The sequence below is a fragment of the Gymnodraco acuticeps genome, unplaced genomic scaffold (genome assembly GCF_902827175.1).
Source record: "Gymnodraco acuticeps unplaced genomic scaffold, fGymAcu1.1, whole genome shotgun sequence".
Classification (NCBI taxonomy): Eukaryota; Metazoa; Chordata; class Actinopteri; order Perciformes; family Bathydraconidae; genus Gymnodraco; species Gymnodraco acuticeps.
In genome coordinates this window covers 308,785-327,963 of record NW_022992187.1, presented here as the reverse complement: position 1 = coordinate 327,963, position 19,179 = coordinate 308,785, and the positions used below count along the sequence as shown (strand labels likewise).

The following is a 19,179-nucleotide window of genomic DNA, read 5'->3' as shown; positions in this document are numbered from 1 at the left end:
GTGTGTGTGTGTGTGTGTGTGGTAGGTGCAGTGAAGGTGACTCCCGCTCATGACCACACTGACTTCCTGTTGTCACAGAGACACTCACTGCCACGCCTCACTGTGATTGGTGGAGACGGGAACATGACGACGGCCTGCGGACAGTGGCTGCAGGTGCTGAACACACTGTTACTATTATGTTATTATCTGTGGTATAACAGTATAACATGTTGAGGAGAAATTCTTCATGTGTGCCAGCTGTCTCAGGGTCCTGTAAACACTGCTGGACTTTCTGTTGTGTCACCTGGTCTCCTCTCAGGGAGTGAAGCGCTTCGATGCCAGGCAGATGGTGGTGGACGCTCTGGTGGAGAGGAAGCTGTTCAGAGGAAAGAAGAACCACGCCATGACTTTACCCGTCTGCAGGTAGAGACACACACACACACACACACACACACACACACACACACAGATACAGACACACACACACACACACACACACAGACACACACACACACACACACACACACATACAGACACACACACACACACACACACACACACACACACACACACAGACACACACACACACACACACAGGCACACACACACACACACACACACACAGACACACACACACACACACACACACACACACACACACACACACACACATACAGACACACACACACACACACACACACACACACACACACACACACACACACACACACACACACACACACACACACACACACACACACACACACACACACACTCTTAATACTAAGGCTTACTTTAACAGCTGTTTTTCATCTTATAGCACAAAGAGGACAGTACAGGGTAATTGTAAGGGACTGAGGACAACAGGAGTTGTTTAAAGATAACTGGGTTTTTCTTTACCCAAAAAACATTATAAAACAACAATCTTACTAGCTATAAAAGATGTCAACAGTAAATAACTCTAACAAATATAACAGCAACTAAACAAAACGACCTACCACAATGACACATGAGAACCTGTATAGTGGCATTAAGTCAATTAAGCTCAAATCCTTGATATGGCAGCACGTGGGTTGGCCCAATTTGGCTTCAGTGACTATTTCCAGTATTAAGTAGTCCTCATCCAAAGCCTTCTGCTCCATCAAGAAGGAACCTCCCCCAACTACCACGGTAACTCAAAGACAAGGACAAAATAAATGACCTGTGTTAACTAGGGATGTCCCGATCACCTTTTTTTTGCTCCCGATCCGATTCCGATCATTTGATTTTGACAATCTGCCGATACCGATTTTTCCCGATCCGATCTTTATGCAATGCATTATTGTGCTGGTCATCCAACGCGATGAACTCAGCTCTCTTGGCTGTTATTGTTGTGGCCTTTTCACTGTTCTGGGGCAGTTTCTCTTTCCTTTTAAAAGTCTCTGAAAGTGTGGGTTGTGTCAGTGCCGTTACCCGAGTAGCCGCTGTGTACTCGTCGTGTTGTTGATGGTGTTGGTTTCTCAGGTGGCGTATCAGATTGGTCGTGTTGAACGTAGCTCTGTTCTTTCCACCACGCGGAACCTCCTTCTTGCAAACATTGCATCTGGCTGTTACACTGCCTTCGCTTTCAATTTTATAATACTTCCAAACTCCTGACATTTTCTCTGTCCCGACTCCCGAGTCACCAGCTGAACGTAGCCTCTAGTTAGCTTACTGCTACTATTAGACACTGCGCCCACTCTGTTGCTTTGAGAGGAATAACCAGGTCTGAAAACAAGCCCAACAGCAGCAACACATACATGATGTTGTGTCATTTCAACCGAAACTAAGTCATCAGGATGACTTTAAGATGTGAACATGGTCATTTTTGTTTTGTAACATTAAATAAAATAATACAAATATTTTATATTTAAAAAAAAATCCCGATCCCCGATTTTTTTCTCCCGATTCCGATCTTTTGGAAATCACGTGCTCGGCTCCGATCCCCGATCACGTGATCGGATCGGGACATCTCTATTGTTAACAGATCCCACACTGCACACACACACTGCACACACTCTGCACACACACTGCACACACACACACTGCACACACACTGCACACACACACTGCACACACACACTGCACACACACTGCACACACACACTGCATACACACTGCACACACACACTGCACACACACTGCACACACACACTGCACACACACACTGCACACACACTGCACACACACACTGCACACACACTGCACACACACTGCACACACACACTGCACACACACACTGCACACACACTGCACACCACACTGCACACACACTGCACACACACTGCACACACACACTGCACACACACTGCACACACACTGCACACACACTGCACACACACACTGCACACACACTGCACACACACTGCACACACACTGCACACACACACTGCACACACACTGCACACACACTGCACACACACTGCACACACACACTGCACACACACACTGCACACACACACTGCACACACACTGCACACACACACTGCACACACACTGCATACACTCTGCACACACACTGCACACAACAACGTAGTTTTAACTCCCTTGTCTCCTTCCTCCCTCCTTGTGTCAGCCGCTCAGGAGACATCATTGAACCTCTTCTGAAGAAGCAGTGGTTTATCAGCTGTGATGAAATGGCAAAAAAGGCTATCCAGGTGAGCTGGAGGAGAGGCTTAGTGAGGTCAAACTTTATGTATGCCATTTTCTTTTTTTATTCGCATCACAGGTTTTCATGTCATGCCCCGTCATGTAAATCGGTGATTTCCAACCGTGAGAGAACGTCACGTGGAAAATTGCAACATTTCACTTTTTTATTTCGTTGCTGCAAATCATTTGTCATTGTTGAGCGTCTGTGCCTGCAATGGAGTGACTGGTTAAGTAATGAAATACTCTTCAATGCCAGTGGGTGGCAGTAGGTAGAGCAATATGACTTAGTTGACAACATTGTAACCCAGATGGAGCCTAGTATGGCTGGTGGTCAAAAGAAAGAAAGAACGGAAATGTTTCATTCAGTATCTTTTTGGTTCAGGAAAGGTTGAAAAACACTTTAGTTAATATAGTAATGAATAGTCATGTGACCTCGTCCTTGGTGTAAACATTGGTGAAAGTGTCCCATGTCCCTGTCAGGCTGTGGAGGACGGGCAGCTGCAGATCGTCCCTCACTACTACAGCAAGACCTGGAGGAACTGGCTGTCCAACATCAGGTACTGACCTTTGACCTTTGACTCCAAATCCATGGGTTAGCCCAGAGTAGGACAATGGCGGTGTGTTTTGCTGGGATGTGTGTGTGAGGTGACACCACTGTGCTGATGAATGAGCTCTTTGCTTGTCAACAATGTAGCTCTGTTTGCCCCGCAGTGATTGGTGCATCTCCAGGCAGCTCTGGTGGGGTCATCAGATCCCCGCCTACCAAGTGCAGCTCCCTGACTCCACACACACACAGGAGGTGGGTGTTTGTGGATATGTGTATGATTTAAGCTTTGGTGGACAGTAACTACATTCATTTACTGAAGTACAACCTTGAGTTTCTTTACTTGAGTATTTCCATTTCCTGCTACTTTATTTATTAGGACTAGTTATATATTAAGTACATTCACAATCTGACTCCACCTTTACCAGCTGCATCAAACATAATAATACATCAGTAGCAATTCAAGCAAAAATACAATGCTACTATTTGGAATCAGCCATTCTGCATAATGAGCACTTTTGTACTTGAAGTATATTTGAATGCATATACTTTTTTTACTTATACTTAAGTGCAGGATCTGTGTCTACCTCCACCTCAGGATTTCAGAATAATACTACTATGAAGTGATTGGTTTGACTGACAGGGTTCTTAGAGAAAAACTAATGTAGCCCCTCTGTGTGTGTGTGTGTGTGTGTGTGTGTGTGTGTGTGTGTGTGTGTGTGTGTGTGTGTGTGTGTGTGTGTGTGTGTGTGTGTGTGTGTGTGTGTGTGTGTGTGTGTGTGTGTGTGTGTGTGTGTGTGTGTGGTGTGTGTGTGTGTGTGTGTGTGTGTGTGTGTGTGTGTGTGTGTGTGTGTGTGTGTGTGTGTGTGTGTGTGTGTGTGTGTGTGTGTGTGTGTGTGTGTGTGTGTGTGTGTGTGTGTGTGTGTGTGTGTGTGTGTGTGTGTGTGTGTGTGTGTGTGTGTGTGTGTGTGTGTGTGTGTGTGTGTGTGTGTGTGTGTGTGTGTGTGGTGTGTGTGTGTGGCCAGGAGCGGTGGGTTTGGGGACGGAGCGAGCACGAGGCCCGACAAAGAGCCGCTGTCAGATATGGAGTGAAGCCAGAGGACATCACTCTGACTCAGGGTGACTCCCCCCCCCCCTGTCTTACCCCTAACTCTCTGCTGTTTCTGTGCCTAATGTACAATAACCATCACACACCCCAGTGTTTCACATTTGCTATATAACATTACATTACATACCGTATCATTTAGCTGACGCTTTTATACCAAACATATACTTATATACAGTACTCGAGTTGAGGGGGGATGGCATCCCCCCTGAAATAAAAACGGTCAAAATCATCCCCCTTCTAAAACTGCCATTCCCCCTTTCCATCCCTTATGTAATTTTATCAATGAACGTGGCACTGGTATTACTGCTATTTCAACATTAATTTTGCGCATTTTGAGTAAAATACTGTGGGCGAGGGAGCACGCACACATGCAATGACATTTTTACCAAGTCACTGACGCTATACTATGCGAGTGCCCTAGAGGGCGCCAGAGCGCCGTGATGCGCCTGTTTGATCGATGCCAGAAGCGCAGGTAACGGTCATCACAATGGCCAAGCGACCAGGAGGACAACGCGATCTGAGGGACTTCATATTTAAAAATACTAAAAATAACATTTCAGGTAAGTCAAGAGTCAGTAATCTTAGTCATTACCAGGGCTGGACTGGGACAGCAAATCGGCCCTGGCATTTAGACCCAGACCGGCCCAAATCCAAAAAACAAACGAATAGTAGCGGTTCCTGACAAGAAGAATAACTCAGTATAATTTAAAAAAACACTATTATTATTATCCTTTTTACGTACCAGGGGCAAACTAAACTAATACATACAACAAGTATGTGTAACTATCAATCATTAGAAATTAGACCTTCAAACCCTCTCACAAAGCGAACAGTGACCGAGCAGGGGGGTCTGATGGTGGTGGAGGCGGGGAGGGAGCGGATCGACAGCTTGAGCAGCTGTCAACTCAACATTGTAAATAACCAACCAAAAACGATCACCGGTTCATCTTGTTTTGGGCGTGAGAATAGTTTGGGCAGCGTGAGAGCGTGAGATTGAGAGTGAAAGCGTGTGTCACACGCCAGATGCGTGAGAGTTGGCAACCCTGGTTTACCTGCTGCAGGTGGGGCCGACCAGTTATACAAGAGGGAGATAATAGCTGTACTTATTTTTTAATGAGCCACATGCCATGATGCACCAACTTCAGACTTCCTTATAGAGCCACTCCTCCAACACACACTACTCACTACTTTAGTCACCAAAGGTGGAATCTATGGACATAAGCAGCAATAACAACTTAGTTTGGAGTTATACGTTTTTCTCTCGTGTTAGCTCGCTGGTCAGACTCAAAACTGTTGATGAAATGATACCACCAGCACCAGAAGAGCTGAAACCCCTCCTTCAAGCAGTGAACACTCTGGTCATCTCCACAGCTGAGTGTGAACGTGGGTTTAGTCAGATGAACATTTTAACCACAACTAGAAGCTCCCTGGAGGTAAAAAGCATGTCAGCCTTGCTTTTCATCAAGTGTTGGCCCTCCACTGAACAAGTTCAGACCAGAGGTATATGTCAAGACTTGGCTTCAAAGCCATTGCTTAGCTAACAATCCGAAAGCAAGAGCCAGAAAAATTGAGACCAAAAAGCATGATTATGAAAATCTTTGGAAACTTCTATGAGATGGGGGAGAGTGGAGTAGGCAGCCATTGACAACATTGGTCCTATTTTGTATTATCTGTATAATCTTTTAATATATTTTCATATTTCGTAAACAATTTCAATTTGCACTTAATGCCCTGTTCCTAAAAAATGTCATGAAGAATTTACATAATGATTTAATTAATTACGATGTAACCCTTTAGATACCAGTTTTGATCGTATACCAGTAACTGCTTTTTTGAAAAAATACACTATAATTCAATATTCTAAAAACTATTTTGACTTTATTATTAGTATAATCAGTTGATCATCTGAATAATAAATGAGGGACTGTTAATCTACAAGATTTGTACCATAGACTTTCATTATAACCACATTTTTGTATCCCCTCCCCCCCTTTAAATTAAAGTGAAAAAAAGATTTAGCACTAATTGTCCTCTGCATTTGACCCTAAATGTTATTCTACTCTAATTCTGAGGTGCCTTGGTCAAGAGCAATGAAAGGAGTATCTGAACATCCATAACATGCATGTTGTTTTAGGAGTATAATAATGATCTTTATGCTGGTTGGTCTCCCACCCTCGGCGGGTTATCAGCACATGTCCCCATATGATAAAATCCACCATCCCCCCTGATTTTTTTTTACAACTTGAGTACTGCTTATAAAGCGTAGACATGTTAACGGGAGCTATTTTGGGTTAAGTATCTTGCCCAGGGACACTCTGACAGGTTGACTGCAGGGTCAGGGTTAGGTGACCCTCTGATTGATAAATGCCCATTCCCCCCCTGAGCCACAGCCTGCTCTAAGCTGCTCCTGCTAATATATTAGCTTTTGCTTTTGCTATCTAATTCTACGACCACTAACACTGCTGTGCTGCAACTATTTCTATCATACATTGTTTCATTGATTGTATTGGACTTACTACAGATATTTATATATATATATGTTTTTTATCTAACTAATTCAATATTCATTTTAGTTAATCAAAGTACAAGGAAACAAAGTAATTTGTAGCGGAAAGGTTATAATAAAATATTTGTTGTATTCAAATACATCGTTTTCAGTCAAAGACCTCAAAACTTATTGCGAAATAACTACATACTGCATGCTTAATATAAATATATGTATAAGTCTCAAGGTTAGCATAGAAGTCATGTACAAGTGCTGAAATGATAGTACAGTACCAGACTTTTCAAATAAAAATAAAAGACACGTAATACATTTGACTTTAACCATAAACATTTTAAAGATGAACCAAAATCATGAAGATCTGTTTATGATATCTTTGGTTGGTGGAACTATTGGAAGTGAATATAAGAATTGGTGGTTAACCTACATTTGTGTAATCTGTTAGTATGATATTCCCTACAGTTTGATTTGATATACAGATTTGCTGCTTTGTTACGACCTTTATGATAACATACAGATGTATTCCTTCATCACTAACATCTGCATACCCTGTCAGACCCAGATGTGCTGGACACGTGGTTCTCCTCGGGGCTGTTCCCCTTCGCCATGCTGGGCTGGCCTGAGCAGGTACTGCACCTCCTCTCAGCAGATCACAGTCCTCAGTATACAGCCCCCCCCTGCTTGTTATAACACCTTCCCCTCCCACAGACCCCTGACCTGCAGCAGTTCTACCCCAACTCCCTCCTGGAGACGGGCAGTGACCTCGTCTTCTTCTGGGTGGCCAGGATGGTGATGCTGGGCACAGAGCTGACCGGACAGCTGCCCTTTAAACAGGTAGGAGGAGGAGACACCCAGAAAATACAGAGGTTATACAACAAATATTATTATTATTATTATCATCACTGTTGGTCCCACACAGGAGCTTATAGCATTTATTGGTTTTTGCCATAAAAGGGTCTATTTGAACCTAAACCATGCTCTTTCTATTGAAACATCCAAATCGTTGTTTTGCCTGAATTCCTCTGAATCTCTTTCCTGTTCCCATCATGCCTTTCAGGTTCTCTTCCACTCTATGGTGAGAGATAAGCATGGCAGGAAGATGAGTAAATCTCTGGGAAATGTCATCGACCCTTTAGATGTGATACATGGGGTCTCTCTGGAGGTAGGTGGGCCTGCTACTCTGTGTTACTGTTCATGACCTGCTGCTATCTACCTCTGAAGGGCCAGGAGGTGGACATGTTCTGTTTAGTTATCTCAATCAATATACAGAACAACTTTAACAGTCTACGGTCATATATTCTGTGTTTTTGAAAACCCCACATATCCACCACACCCTTACATCCACCTGCCTTCTTCCTGTTTTTGAGAGAACAAAAAGCCATTGTAAATTCTTCCACCATCAGCCTGAACAGAAACTGAAAGTAGTTGTAAGAAACACACCTCCCTCCTCCTGTTGCTCGCAACAAAACTATTGTGGATGTTAAGTGATAATGGTGACCAGGTCCTACATAGGCATCTGTACCATGGATGTATAAAGGGAACTGGATACAGCGTTGAAGGCGGGGCACCGTTCATTCCTATGAGAGTTGCTCAGTGGCACGTAAAGCCCTAAATGGACTGACTAGATTAACAAAGTACCCGGATCATCCAAGTCCATAGGGAATGTGCACTTGAGTTTTCTTTAAGCCCCGCCTCCGATTCCTCTTGGCTCAGATGAATGGAGATTTTAACGTGTACTAGATAAATGTAAAAAGGCCTATCCTCGAAGGGTTGTCTTCCTCCTTCCTTTCACAGGAAGTATCACCCAGCACATCCCCAAGAAATTCGTTTTTAGGACTAATAGGACAATGTCATTACAATAAAAGCATTTGATTGTTAAAAAACAAGAGTCACTCTATTGACGGATATGTGTTTGCAGTATAATAACAGATTAGGTCTCAAACTAAGGCTGCCTCATGTTTTTCTAGTGCTGCATCAGCTGCATTCATTGTGCGACCCTGTGGTGCAGAATGACAATAACTGATCCTTGAAATTCCGAGTTTAGCAGAGTGTAATCTCTAGGATGTGAGAAGATGAATCCTTTCCTGTTGTGAGGTGACACACAATGTAAGCAGGAACCCCCCCGATGAGTCAGCCGTCTGTTCAGACTCCCTCTGAAGACATTTGCTTGTTTGTTTCCTCGCAGAGACTTCAAGAGAAAGTGCAGGAGGGAAACGTGGAGCCCCGGGAGCGTCTGGTTTCCATGGAAGCGCAGGTCAGCGATCTGTTCTTTTGTGGCTGACTGAGCACACTCATTACTTCCTCTCTTATCTGTCTCTCCCATCTGCTTCCCCACAGAGGAAAGACTTCCCCAAAGGGATCCCTCAGTGTGGGACCGATGCTCTGAGATTCGCCCTCTGCTCTCACAAGATGCAGGGTGAGTGACTCTGCACACGTTATCTGACAGGGGGAGGATGAGTGTGTGGAGCTGTGTGACTGGGCATGGAAGGAAGATATGATGGGTTGTGATGGTTAACACTTACTGGTAGCAGAGTGATGACAGCGTGTTTCACATAACTGAACGGAAATATAAAACACTTTTATTTTAGTGTTAGCCATTTGTTAGACTGAAAGGACATCGATCCCCTATTGCTTCTAATTTCACCATCATAGCTGTTCATCGATCTCCAATGACATCATGTAATGGATTATCTGACTGACCATCATATTTGGGCTCCTTGTAAATAAAAAACTGTACGGTTTCCTTACATTTTGATTGAATTGGGAAAGACCTGTATTTACCACCGGTCAAATGGCAGCTAATGTTTTCACCCAAAAAGGGGGCGGGGCCATGACTAGAGGGACGGTACCCATGGCTCGTGTGCTACTGCAATGCACATACAGAAGGTTTTTAAAAACAAATGATTGGCCAAGTGGAAATGGGTGTTTTTTTTCAGTCTGCTGCAGAAGATGTGTAGACTTTCTCCTGACCTGATAGTAAAGGGAAGCTCATTGCACCATTTTTCAGCCAGGATAGCAAACAGGCATGTTTTTATTGGGGGCTACCTCGGTCCCACCTACAGTAAGGGAGAAGCGAGCTGATTGGGCGATGCAGAGAGAAGTGCACGTGCTGGAGTTTAACCATGTCCTGGATGTAGGAAGAGCCAGATTCACAGTGTTTCTGCCATGTGACATGTCTCTGGTTAGTCCTCTCTCCTGTGCCTGGTGGATTTACCCCCCCACGGGACAATGAGTGTCATTTGATGTAAGGCAAGGGCCGGGTATGAAACTTTAGCACTTTCTTAATACCAACTATTGCTGTATCTGTTCCTTGTTTTGTTCTCGAGAATGGGATATCTGAGAAACGCATCGATGGAATTTATGAACTGATTAGATTCTCTGTCATCTCACATACATCCCATTTTTGTTAATGAATATTTCAGTAACGCCCTGGGAAATGTTTTACACATCTGGCACACACATCGCCAGGGATTCAAGGACTTTTGATTACGTTTTGGTGGTCAGATGTCACTGTGACAACACCTCTGTCCCATTGGCCTGAATGCTACGTCCCAGGGACGCCTTGAGGGGATTTCTTCAACTTTAGCACGAGTCACCCTGGACCCAAGGAGGATGTAATTAGATATTAGTGTTCATATGTCAATGTTATCTTAAGCCCAATATTTGGCTTTGAAGAAGTTATTATTTCCTCGATATGTATTTTCCTTCACCCTGTGTATGACTTTTGTCTGCCTCTTCCTCAGGAGAGGACATCAGTCTGTCCATATCTGAGGTCCTGAGCTGCAGACACTTCTGTAACAAGATGTGGCAGACGCTGAAGTTCACACTGGGAGTGCTGGGGGACAGCTCCACACCCGTGACAACACTGGAGCAGGTACAGCGGCTGGAGTATATTTGTATTCTTATTTTGATGTAAAACGTTGGGCTGTTATTGGTAAAATGCTTGTCTTTTAATGAATAAGATGTTCAAACACTAATTGTAGTTACATTGTAGTATGATACATCAAGTGTATCAAAGCAATACATTACTAATGACTCTCAGGTTAAATATGACAGTTGATCAGAATTATGATGTTTTTTGTTCTGTTAACTATATCATACAAATATGTTTTTCTTCTTTTCTTTTGATTTGTAATTTTAACTGCATCTCACTTTGTTGTATAAACACTGAATATATGAGTATATTGTATAACTGTATCCCTCTCCCTCTTCAGACGGCAGCAGTGGGCAGCATGGAGCGCTGGGTCTGCTCCCGGCTGTACAGCACCGTGCTGCAGTGTGAGCAGGGCCTGGAGGCCTCTGAGCTGCACACCGTCACCTCAGCCCTGCACTCCTTCTGGGTGCACAGCCTGTGTGACGTCTACATGGTGAGGAGCAACTCACACAGTGGTGCAGGGATGACGGATTTTTGTTCTGCACACATTAGATTTTGGAAGGGTACATGCAGGGCCAACTTGGGGCCCCAAGCGACATTGTGAGATGAGGCCCCCCCCCCAACCGACAGGAGTGAACACATTTTTTTTTGGAAACAAAGTAGGCTACTTTGCAAATATAATTCCTGTTTATTATTATTATCAACACTTGTCGTATGTCGTTCAGTATGCGTTTACAGGTGAATACGTCTGCATTTCCTGCCAAATACTAGCCTCAAAAAGATTACAATATAATTAATGCAAATAAACAACTTCTACTACTACTAACTCCGGGGACTTCCGGCCGGGGACTTTGGGCGGCAGTATACGCCGTGAAGTGGTTTGCGGCCTGCCAGTAAACCCAAAGCAGAAGAAGAACAAGTGACGTCATCGGCTTCATTTGCCTAATCCTCCCCCAGGGACTTATTCCGGTGTGAACGCAGTCTGTACTTAGTTCATGAGAACTAAAGAGTTCACATGAACTAAGTTCACATGAACCTTTGTGGGAGAAGTACTGCGGTGTGAATGCGCCTAATGTGCCCTTGAGCAAGGCACTGCACCTCAGCTGCTTCAGAAGGCCGGAACACTGACAGCCCCTGCTCTGACACTCTCCATTAAGTTGTGTATGTGTGTATTTCAGGCCTATTTGTGTAATTGTAAAAAACACCATAGTGAAGAACTGTATTTTGCCATGGGGATTTATAAAATATATTTTAGTCATAATTTAAAAGGAACTACAGCACGGTCACATGAATTCATATCACCACCGCTAGGCTAAAGGAGGCTAACGTTACGTGTGATGGCGATTCATTGGCAAATGTTTTCACTTGTTGGCTGTTTTTAAGACACATAGATGCTTCGGACATTCACCAGTGGGGTATTTATCATCATATTTTATTGTCACAGAACAATAAGTGAAAATCTCTCAAGCTTGTGTACAGCACAGACGAAAACACAGCACATGGGGGAGACAGGAGTGATTACATGCTGACTAATCTTAGGACTCATTCCTGATCAACTGTATTACGGTTACACTAATCATCAACATGAACAAGACCGAGTAGAATTACGCATTCGGTTTTTTTCCTCTGTATCGTTAGCATTATACATGTCTCAAAGGGAGTGTGTGTGTGTGTTGCAGGAGTGTGTGAAGCCTGTGCTGGCGCTGCCCCCGGACACAGAGCAGAGTGTGGGGGCTCAGCAGGGGGTCCGCAGCGTCCTCTTCCACTGTGTGTCCATGTCTCTCGCCCTGCTCTCCCCCTTCATGCCCTTCATCACTGAGGAGCTGTGGCAGAGGCTCCAGCCCTTCAGCCCTGCTGCTGCCGCTGTCCCCCCCACCCTGTGTCTGCAGCCGTACCCCCGCTCCTCCCAGCTGGTAGGAACGCAAGCATCCAACTCCAGATTTACATCATGACAATAAAATAATAATAATAAGCTTGATTTGAATAGCAAACGCAGCATATGTACATGATATAACATGTTTAAAGGAATACAATGAGGTACAATAGGCATGATATTAAAATAGTATAATCCAAAAGTTCACAACAGATAACAAACACAGTAAATAAAAAAACACATTTGTGTGTATTTTCACTTTTATGTTTGTAACTTCAGAACTAAATATTGGGTAGTAATATTGGTAGCTATAATTCAAGTCTGACCTTAATCCCTCACCTATTTGATGTGGATGGAGAGCCTGTAACAGCACAGACAGCTGACTCAGCGTAATGTAGCGTATCTTGATAAAGCTACTTTAACGTTAGCATAAATGTTGCTACATCACATCTTAGATGAGTTGTTATCTTAGATGATGAGTTGGTAACATTTGATAAAAAGTCGAACAGGAAACAGGAAGCACAAAGAGGCTCTTCAGATGTAAAGAGGCGTACATCATCACATTTGGACTACAATCACCACTTCATCATTCTATCCTTAGTAAACATCTGTGTGAAATTGTCATGATTAGCAATGATTTCTTGAGTTATGGCCAAAGATGTATTTTTTGCAGTCTATGTGACCTTTACCTTTGACCCCTAAACTAATCATACTTGACAACATGTGTGCCAAATTAGAGGACATTCCTATATTGGGGTTCCTGGGCTTTAAAAAGAAAATAATAACTCTGTGCTTTGTGTTCTGAGAGATCTCCACTCTCCGTGTGTTTTAGCTGACGTGTTCTCCTCTCTAACCTCTCATCCTGACAGGCACACTGGCACTTCCCTGACGAGGAGAGAGACTTCCTGTTGGTGCAGGAAGTGATCCGAGCGGCCCGATCGCTGCGAGCCCAGTGTGGGCTGACCAAAGAGAAACCTGCCAGTAAGTTCTTTCAACAAAAACACTCAAAGAACATTGGATATAAATGTGTTTCCATGTGGTGTCTGACGTGTCCCTGTGTGTCAGTGTGGGCGGTGTGCTCCCCCAGCCAGGCTCGGGTCCTGCTTCACTTCGGACCAGCTGTCTGGACTTTAAGCCGCATCTCCAGCCTCCATATCCACTGTCCTGATGGAGCAGAGTGCCCCCCCGCTCTCCTCTCCACCCCCCCACCTACAGGCAGCCTGGTGGCTGTGGTGGACCACACCTGTCAGCTACACCTCCACATCCAGGTGTGTTAGCTCCTGCTGCTCTGTCACAGTGAAGCTCACCGCTGCCAGCTAACTGAAGAGTGGAGGACAAAAAGATGAATAGCCTATTTTTGATCATTTGTATTCAGTAAAAGTCAAATCCTATTCCGCCCTCATCGATCTATCAATAATAAAACAAGCATGATTTCAGATGAATGATTGATTTACGATTGATATATGTCAATCATCAATGAATCGATCATCCAAGATCAATGATTGATAAGTGATTTATTTGCTGACCACACCACCATCAGCTTCACATAGAGACATCATCGTTAATCTACTTATTTCTACTTCTAAACTGTACACAAAGATTCAGCGCTGAACATGTGATCAAACTGAAAAGCTGTAGTGTAGATGTAATGTCCAGGTGATAATCAAATGCACCACTTCTGATCTTAATGAAATGATGAAGAAAAAAGAAGTAGGAGATGATGTCAATGATTTCTCTTTATTAATAATGACCACCACGCTGCACATCCCCCTGCTCATTACCCGGCTACATAATGGAGGAATCAACCAATATTGATTTACAAATAATCGTATTACTTCCTCCAAGAAAACACATTGTGTTCCACTGCGCACAGCTTCGGATGTCTTCTTCTGGGGATTTCTCTGACGTCCAGTGCTCGTATTTGAATCTCTTCCACTCTTTTTCTTTTGGCGAGAGTTTAGCCATCACACACCCTAAGCTTCCTCCTGTTGTTAGGTATGGCTGCACTTAGTCCATTGATAAGAGCATCCTTCTTACCAACGCTCTGTTCTCCTTAGCAGCGGTCTGTTAGCGATAATCAACAACCTCTGCAATGTCCAAATTGACCAATAAGAATCAAGTATTCATCGAAGCCGTGTAATAATCAAACACATTGGCCAATATTTTCATTGATTCTGCCTTTACTTGGCATTGTGTGACCTGAACTTCAAATGCAAACCAGAACGAGGTGAAAGTACTGTAAGCACTGGCTGAAGGTTGGCGTGGTGATGTGTAACGTACAGTTTGTCCTCAGAGTGGAGTGGACGTGGACAAACAGGTGCAGCAGCTGTCCCTGCGCAGAGACAGACTTCTCCCAAAGCTGGAGCAGCTCCTCCTCAGACAGCAGGAGCAGGCCTCCCAGAGCAAGGTCCCTGCTCACATCAGGGAGCAGACGCACAGCAAGGTGAGGCCTGCACGGCTATGTCTGGTTCATCATGCATCATAGGTCTGAACAGGTGACAGGTTTCAGAGTATTGCTTTTAATGCCACCTCCACTGCACGAAACAGAGTGGTGCAGTACTGATGTGTTTTCCTATGCCGACCCAGAAGTTAGCATCACAAGGGCTCCCTCGAGAAAAAGCTTTGGGATTTCTTTCATTGGATTTTGGAATATTGCTGACAATAAGCTCTATAGCAAAACATGTATATCTCCTGTTCCTAGTGCAATGCATCCAATGACCTCTGCACTCTCCCTAATGTACTTCAATGCATGGGGCGGTGTTGTGACTTTCTTAATGTAAGGACATTATTTTTCTCCTCCCCGTTCCTCCCTGTTCCTCCCTGTTCCTCCCTGCTCCTCCCCGTTCCTCCCTGTTCCTCCCTGTTCCTCCCTGCTCCTCCCCGTTCCTCCCTGCTCCTCTCCGTTCCTCCCTGCTCCTCCCCGTTCCTCCCTGCTCCTCCCTGTTCCTCCCTGCTCCTCCCCGTTCCTCCCTGCTCCTCCCCGTTCCTCCCCGTTCCTCCCTGCTCCTCCCGTTCCTCCCTGCTCCTCCCCGTTCCTCCCTGCTCCTCCCCGTTCCTCCCTGCTCCTCCCCGTTCCTCCCTGCTCCTCCCCGTTCCTCCCTGCTCCTCCCTGCTCCTCCCTGTTCCTCCCTGCTCCTCTCCGTTCCTCCCTGCTCCTCCCCGTTCCTCCCTGCTCCTCCCTGTTCCTCCCTGCTCCTCCCCGTTCCTCCCTGCTCCTCCCCGTTCCTCCCGTTCCTCCCCGTTCCTCCCCGTTCCTCCCTGCTCCTCCTCGTTCCTCCCTGCTCCTCCCCGTTCCTCCCCGTTCCTCCCCGCTCCTCCCCGTTCCTCCCCGCTCCTCCCTGCTCCTCCCCGCTCCTCCCTGCTCCTCCCCGTTCCTCCCTGCTCCTCCCCGTTCCTCCCTGCTCCTCCCCGTTCCTCCCTGCTCCTCCCCGTTCCTCCCTGCTCCTCCCCGCTCCTCCCTGTTCCTCCCCGTTCCTCCCCGTTCCTCCCCGCTCCTCCCCGCTCCTCCCCGCTCCTCCCCGCTCCTCCCTGCTCCTCCCTGTTCCTCCCTGCTCCTCCTTATTCCTCCCTGCTCCTCCCCGCTCCTCCCTGTTCCTCCCTGCTCCTCCTTATTCCTCCCTGCTCCTCCCTGTTCCTCCCTGTTCCTCCCTGCTCCTCCCCGTTCCTCCCCGTTCCTCCCTGCTCCTCCCCGTTCCTCCCTGCTCCTCCCCGTTCCTCCCTGCTCCTCCCCGTTCCTCCCTGCTCCTCCCGTTCCTCCCTGCTCCTCCCCGTTCCTCCCTGCTCCTCCCTGCTCCTCCCTGTTCCTCCCTGTTCCTCCCTGCTCCTCCCCGTTCCTCCCTGCTCCTCCCCGTTCCTCCCTGCTCCTCCCTGTTCCTCCCCGTTCCTCCCTGCTCCTCCCTGCTCCTCCCTGCTCCTCCCTGTTCCTCCCTGCTCCTCCCTGCTCCTCCCCGCTCCTCCCCGTTCCTCCCCGCTCCTCCCTGCTCCTCCCGCTCCTCCCGCTCCTCCCCGCTCCTCCCCGCTCCTCCCCGCTCCTCCCCGCTCCTCCCTGCTCCTCCCCGTTCCTCCCTGCTCTTCCCTGTTCCTCCCTGTTCCTCCCTGCTCCTCCCCGCTCCTCCCTGCTCCTCCCCGCTCCTCCCTGCTCCTCCCTGCTCCTCCCTGCTCTTCCCTGTTCCTCCCTGCTCCTCCCCGTTCCTCCCCGCTCCTCCCTGCTCCTCCCCGCTCCTCCCTGCTCCTCCCTGCTCCTCCCCGTTCCTCCCTGCTCTTCCCTGTTCCTCCCTGTTCCTCCCTGCTCCTCCCCGTTCCTCCCTGTTCCTCCCCGTTCCTCCCCGCTCCTCCCTGCTCCTCCCTGTTCCTCCCTGCTCCTCCCTGTTCCTCCCTGCTCCTCCCTCAGACGTCGGCCCTGCAGCAGGAGGTGAACACCATCGAGGAGCAGCTGAAGCTCCTGCAGGAGAGGCAGACACAGAATAACAGCATCTACTGATGGAGATGATGAATTATTTCTAACGTCTGCTGGAGATATGTACACTGCTGGATGAGAGAGGCACTAAACAATATCACATCATGATGATAACATAATGCAGGACTGTACTCTGTTGCTAAGGACCTACAGGTGGAGTTGTGCTGGATGTTGCTGGGGAGAGGTTTCTCCTGTATAGCACGTTTTTGTGTCATGGCCTTGCATTGTGATCACAAACTTAATTTTCTGTCAACACTGATCATTGTTTTTAAAATGATGTCATCTTTTCTCCATCTTGACTAAATGTGTGTCATTGTTGTGAATGTCAGAATTGTGTCACCTGAGTAATCAGGGTCCAACACATCAGGAGGAATTATGCATAAATACAAACCAGGTGGGGGTTGCTTATCCTGACTGGACCTGGATGTAGGAGCAGCGGCAGCAAATATGGCATCACATCAATGCTGATGGACTACGATGATAGTAAATTGTATCAGTCGTATTCAAATCAATAGAGAAGGAGAGATGGAAAAGAGACACAATGTATTAACCCAAATATGTCTGGGCGTTAAATCCACGTTTGTAAGGGGACATCTTATGGTCATTTTCAGGTTTATATTAGTATTTATTCTACGGTGACATGTCTCCATGCTTTAATGTTGAAAAAGCTCTTTCTTTTTCTCATTCTGCCTGTGCTGCAGCACCTCCTGTCACCTTCTGTCACCTTCTGTCTGAAACCAGAGCCCAGTCTGCTCTGATTGGTTAGCTGGCTCTGTTGTGATTGGTCAACCAGCTGAGAGATGTCCCGGCCCTAAGCCTATCATGCACAATGTATTTGAGCCATGATTTGAGCGCTAGCCAATACTCATTATGTTACTGTAGTAAACAAAGGAGTCCAATGAAGAGTCCTTTTTACGATTATTGTTGCCAGGTCTCCTTCATTGAGAATGCTTGTATAACTTCTACCCTTTACTGGACAATTATGTAATATACATTGTTGTATTCAGGACAAGCTAATTTATCAGAATGTTTAGGCTAGGGATGTCACATGAAGATACAAATAGATATAAGACCATAAAGACAAAAGAAAACCATTGAGAATTCGAAAAAGATCGTAGATTGATTACAAATCGTGTGAATATGGTACACATTGTACAATGCCTGTTATAGCTTAGTCACTTGTTGTACGAGTGAGAAAAACTGTACCAACTTTGTTGAGATCAGCAAGTTAAAACAACATGAGACAATAGCGTGATATCGAATTAGTTACTAGCTAACACTATTTCAATTGTCACTGCCTCCCTTAGCTCACCTTCTTTAGTCTCACAAAGAAAACACAACAGTTCTTTTGTTTATTGGACCTGTGTGGGATCCTGCTTCTACCACCTTTAACTCTAGCTGCATGTGTAACTTATTGAACAAGAGCTCTTGTGATATTGTGCTTTGGTTTGTTTTAAGCTTTCTTCTATCCTACCACCTTAGGTATTCACCTAAAATGGTTATGGTTGGCATCAGTATCAGTGTTCAAACACTCAATTTGCCAAACTTTATGCTTCGGAAAGGTCATCTGCAAATGAGTCTCACAAGAGTTGTATTCTTGTGAGACTCAAAAATCTAGGACTACCATCTGGACAAAAGTTACGCTTTCAATTAAACTGACAAAATTGTTGAATTATTTGAAGTACATGACACCATAAAGATTACTTCCTGGGCACCTGACCATAGATTTTGCTACATTTTTTACATAAATACACTCCGACTTAGGAAAAGACATCACAAAGATTGGATCCGGTGCAGCAGATCTTGAAATGATCCCCTATTTGTGCCCATTTTGATCTCTTCAACAAAGACTCCACCACAGCCTCCTCAGCGGATGTGAGAAGAATCCTTCTGAGTGAATATGAGAGCTGCTGGGCCAGATAACATTCCTTGTAGTGTATCAAGAACATGTGCTGACCAGCCAGCTGATGTCATCAGTTTATCACTGCTACACATATACACCATCTGATGAGGTGATTTCAGAAACTGGTTAATCACAACAAAAACATCTAGATATAACGGTTCCACAGAGGAGACCGCTTCCACTGCCATCCTCAGCCCATCTGACAAAATGTCTCATACATACTAATATAGTGATTATTAATACGATTATTACTGTTGGGGAATAATTTCTCC

The 19,179-nt window shown here is 45.6% G+C and overlaps 1 protein-coding gene across 1 annotated transcript in view; it reads left to right on the top strand.

Moving 5' to 3' along the window:
* The window catches only part of vars2 (valyl-tRNA synthetase 2, mitochondrial), a 29,249-nt gene extending 11,324 nt beyond the window's left edge, over positions 1-17,925 (top strand). Inside the window, exons 13-30 of the mRNA XM_034205142.1 lie at positions 26-153; positions 299-402; positions 2,573-2,654; positions 3,127-3,203; positions 3,358-3,445; positions 4,216-4,309; positions 7,358-7,428; positions 7,510-7,635; positions 7,859-7,963; positions 8,987-9,055; positions 9,139-9,217; positions 10,545-10,675; positions 11,016-11,168; positions 12,355-12,588; positions 13,418-13,529; positions 13,614-13,816; positions 14,842-14,991; positions 16,939-17,925. Of these exons, the coding sequence (XP_034061033.1) occupies positions 26-153; positions 299-402; positions 2,573-2,654; positions 3,127-3,203; positions 3,358-3,445; positions 4,216-4,309; positions 7,358-7,428; positions 7,510-7,635; positions 7,859-7,963; positions 8,987-9,055; positions 9,139-9,217; positions 10,545-10,675; positions 11,016-11,168; positions 12,355-12,588; positions 13,418-13,529; positions 13,614-13,816; positions 14,842-14,991; positions 16,939-17,028 (2,096 nt within the window). The 3' untranslated portion in view covers positions 17,029-17,925. The remainder of the gene's footprint in view (positions 1-25; positions 154-298; positions 403-2,572; positions 2,655-3,126; positions 3,204-3,357; positions 3,446-4,215; positions 4,310-7,357; positions 7,429-7,509; positions 7,636-7,858; positions 7,964-8,986; positions 9,056-9,138; positions 9,218-10,544; positions 10,676-11,015; positions 11,169-12,354; positions 12,589-13,417; positions 13,530-13,613; positions 13,817-14,841; positions 14,992-16,938) is intronic.
* The last annotated feature ends 1,254 nt before the right edge of the window (positions 17,926-19,179 follow it).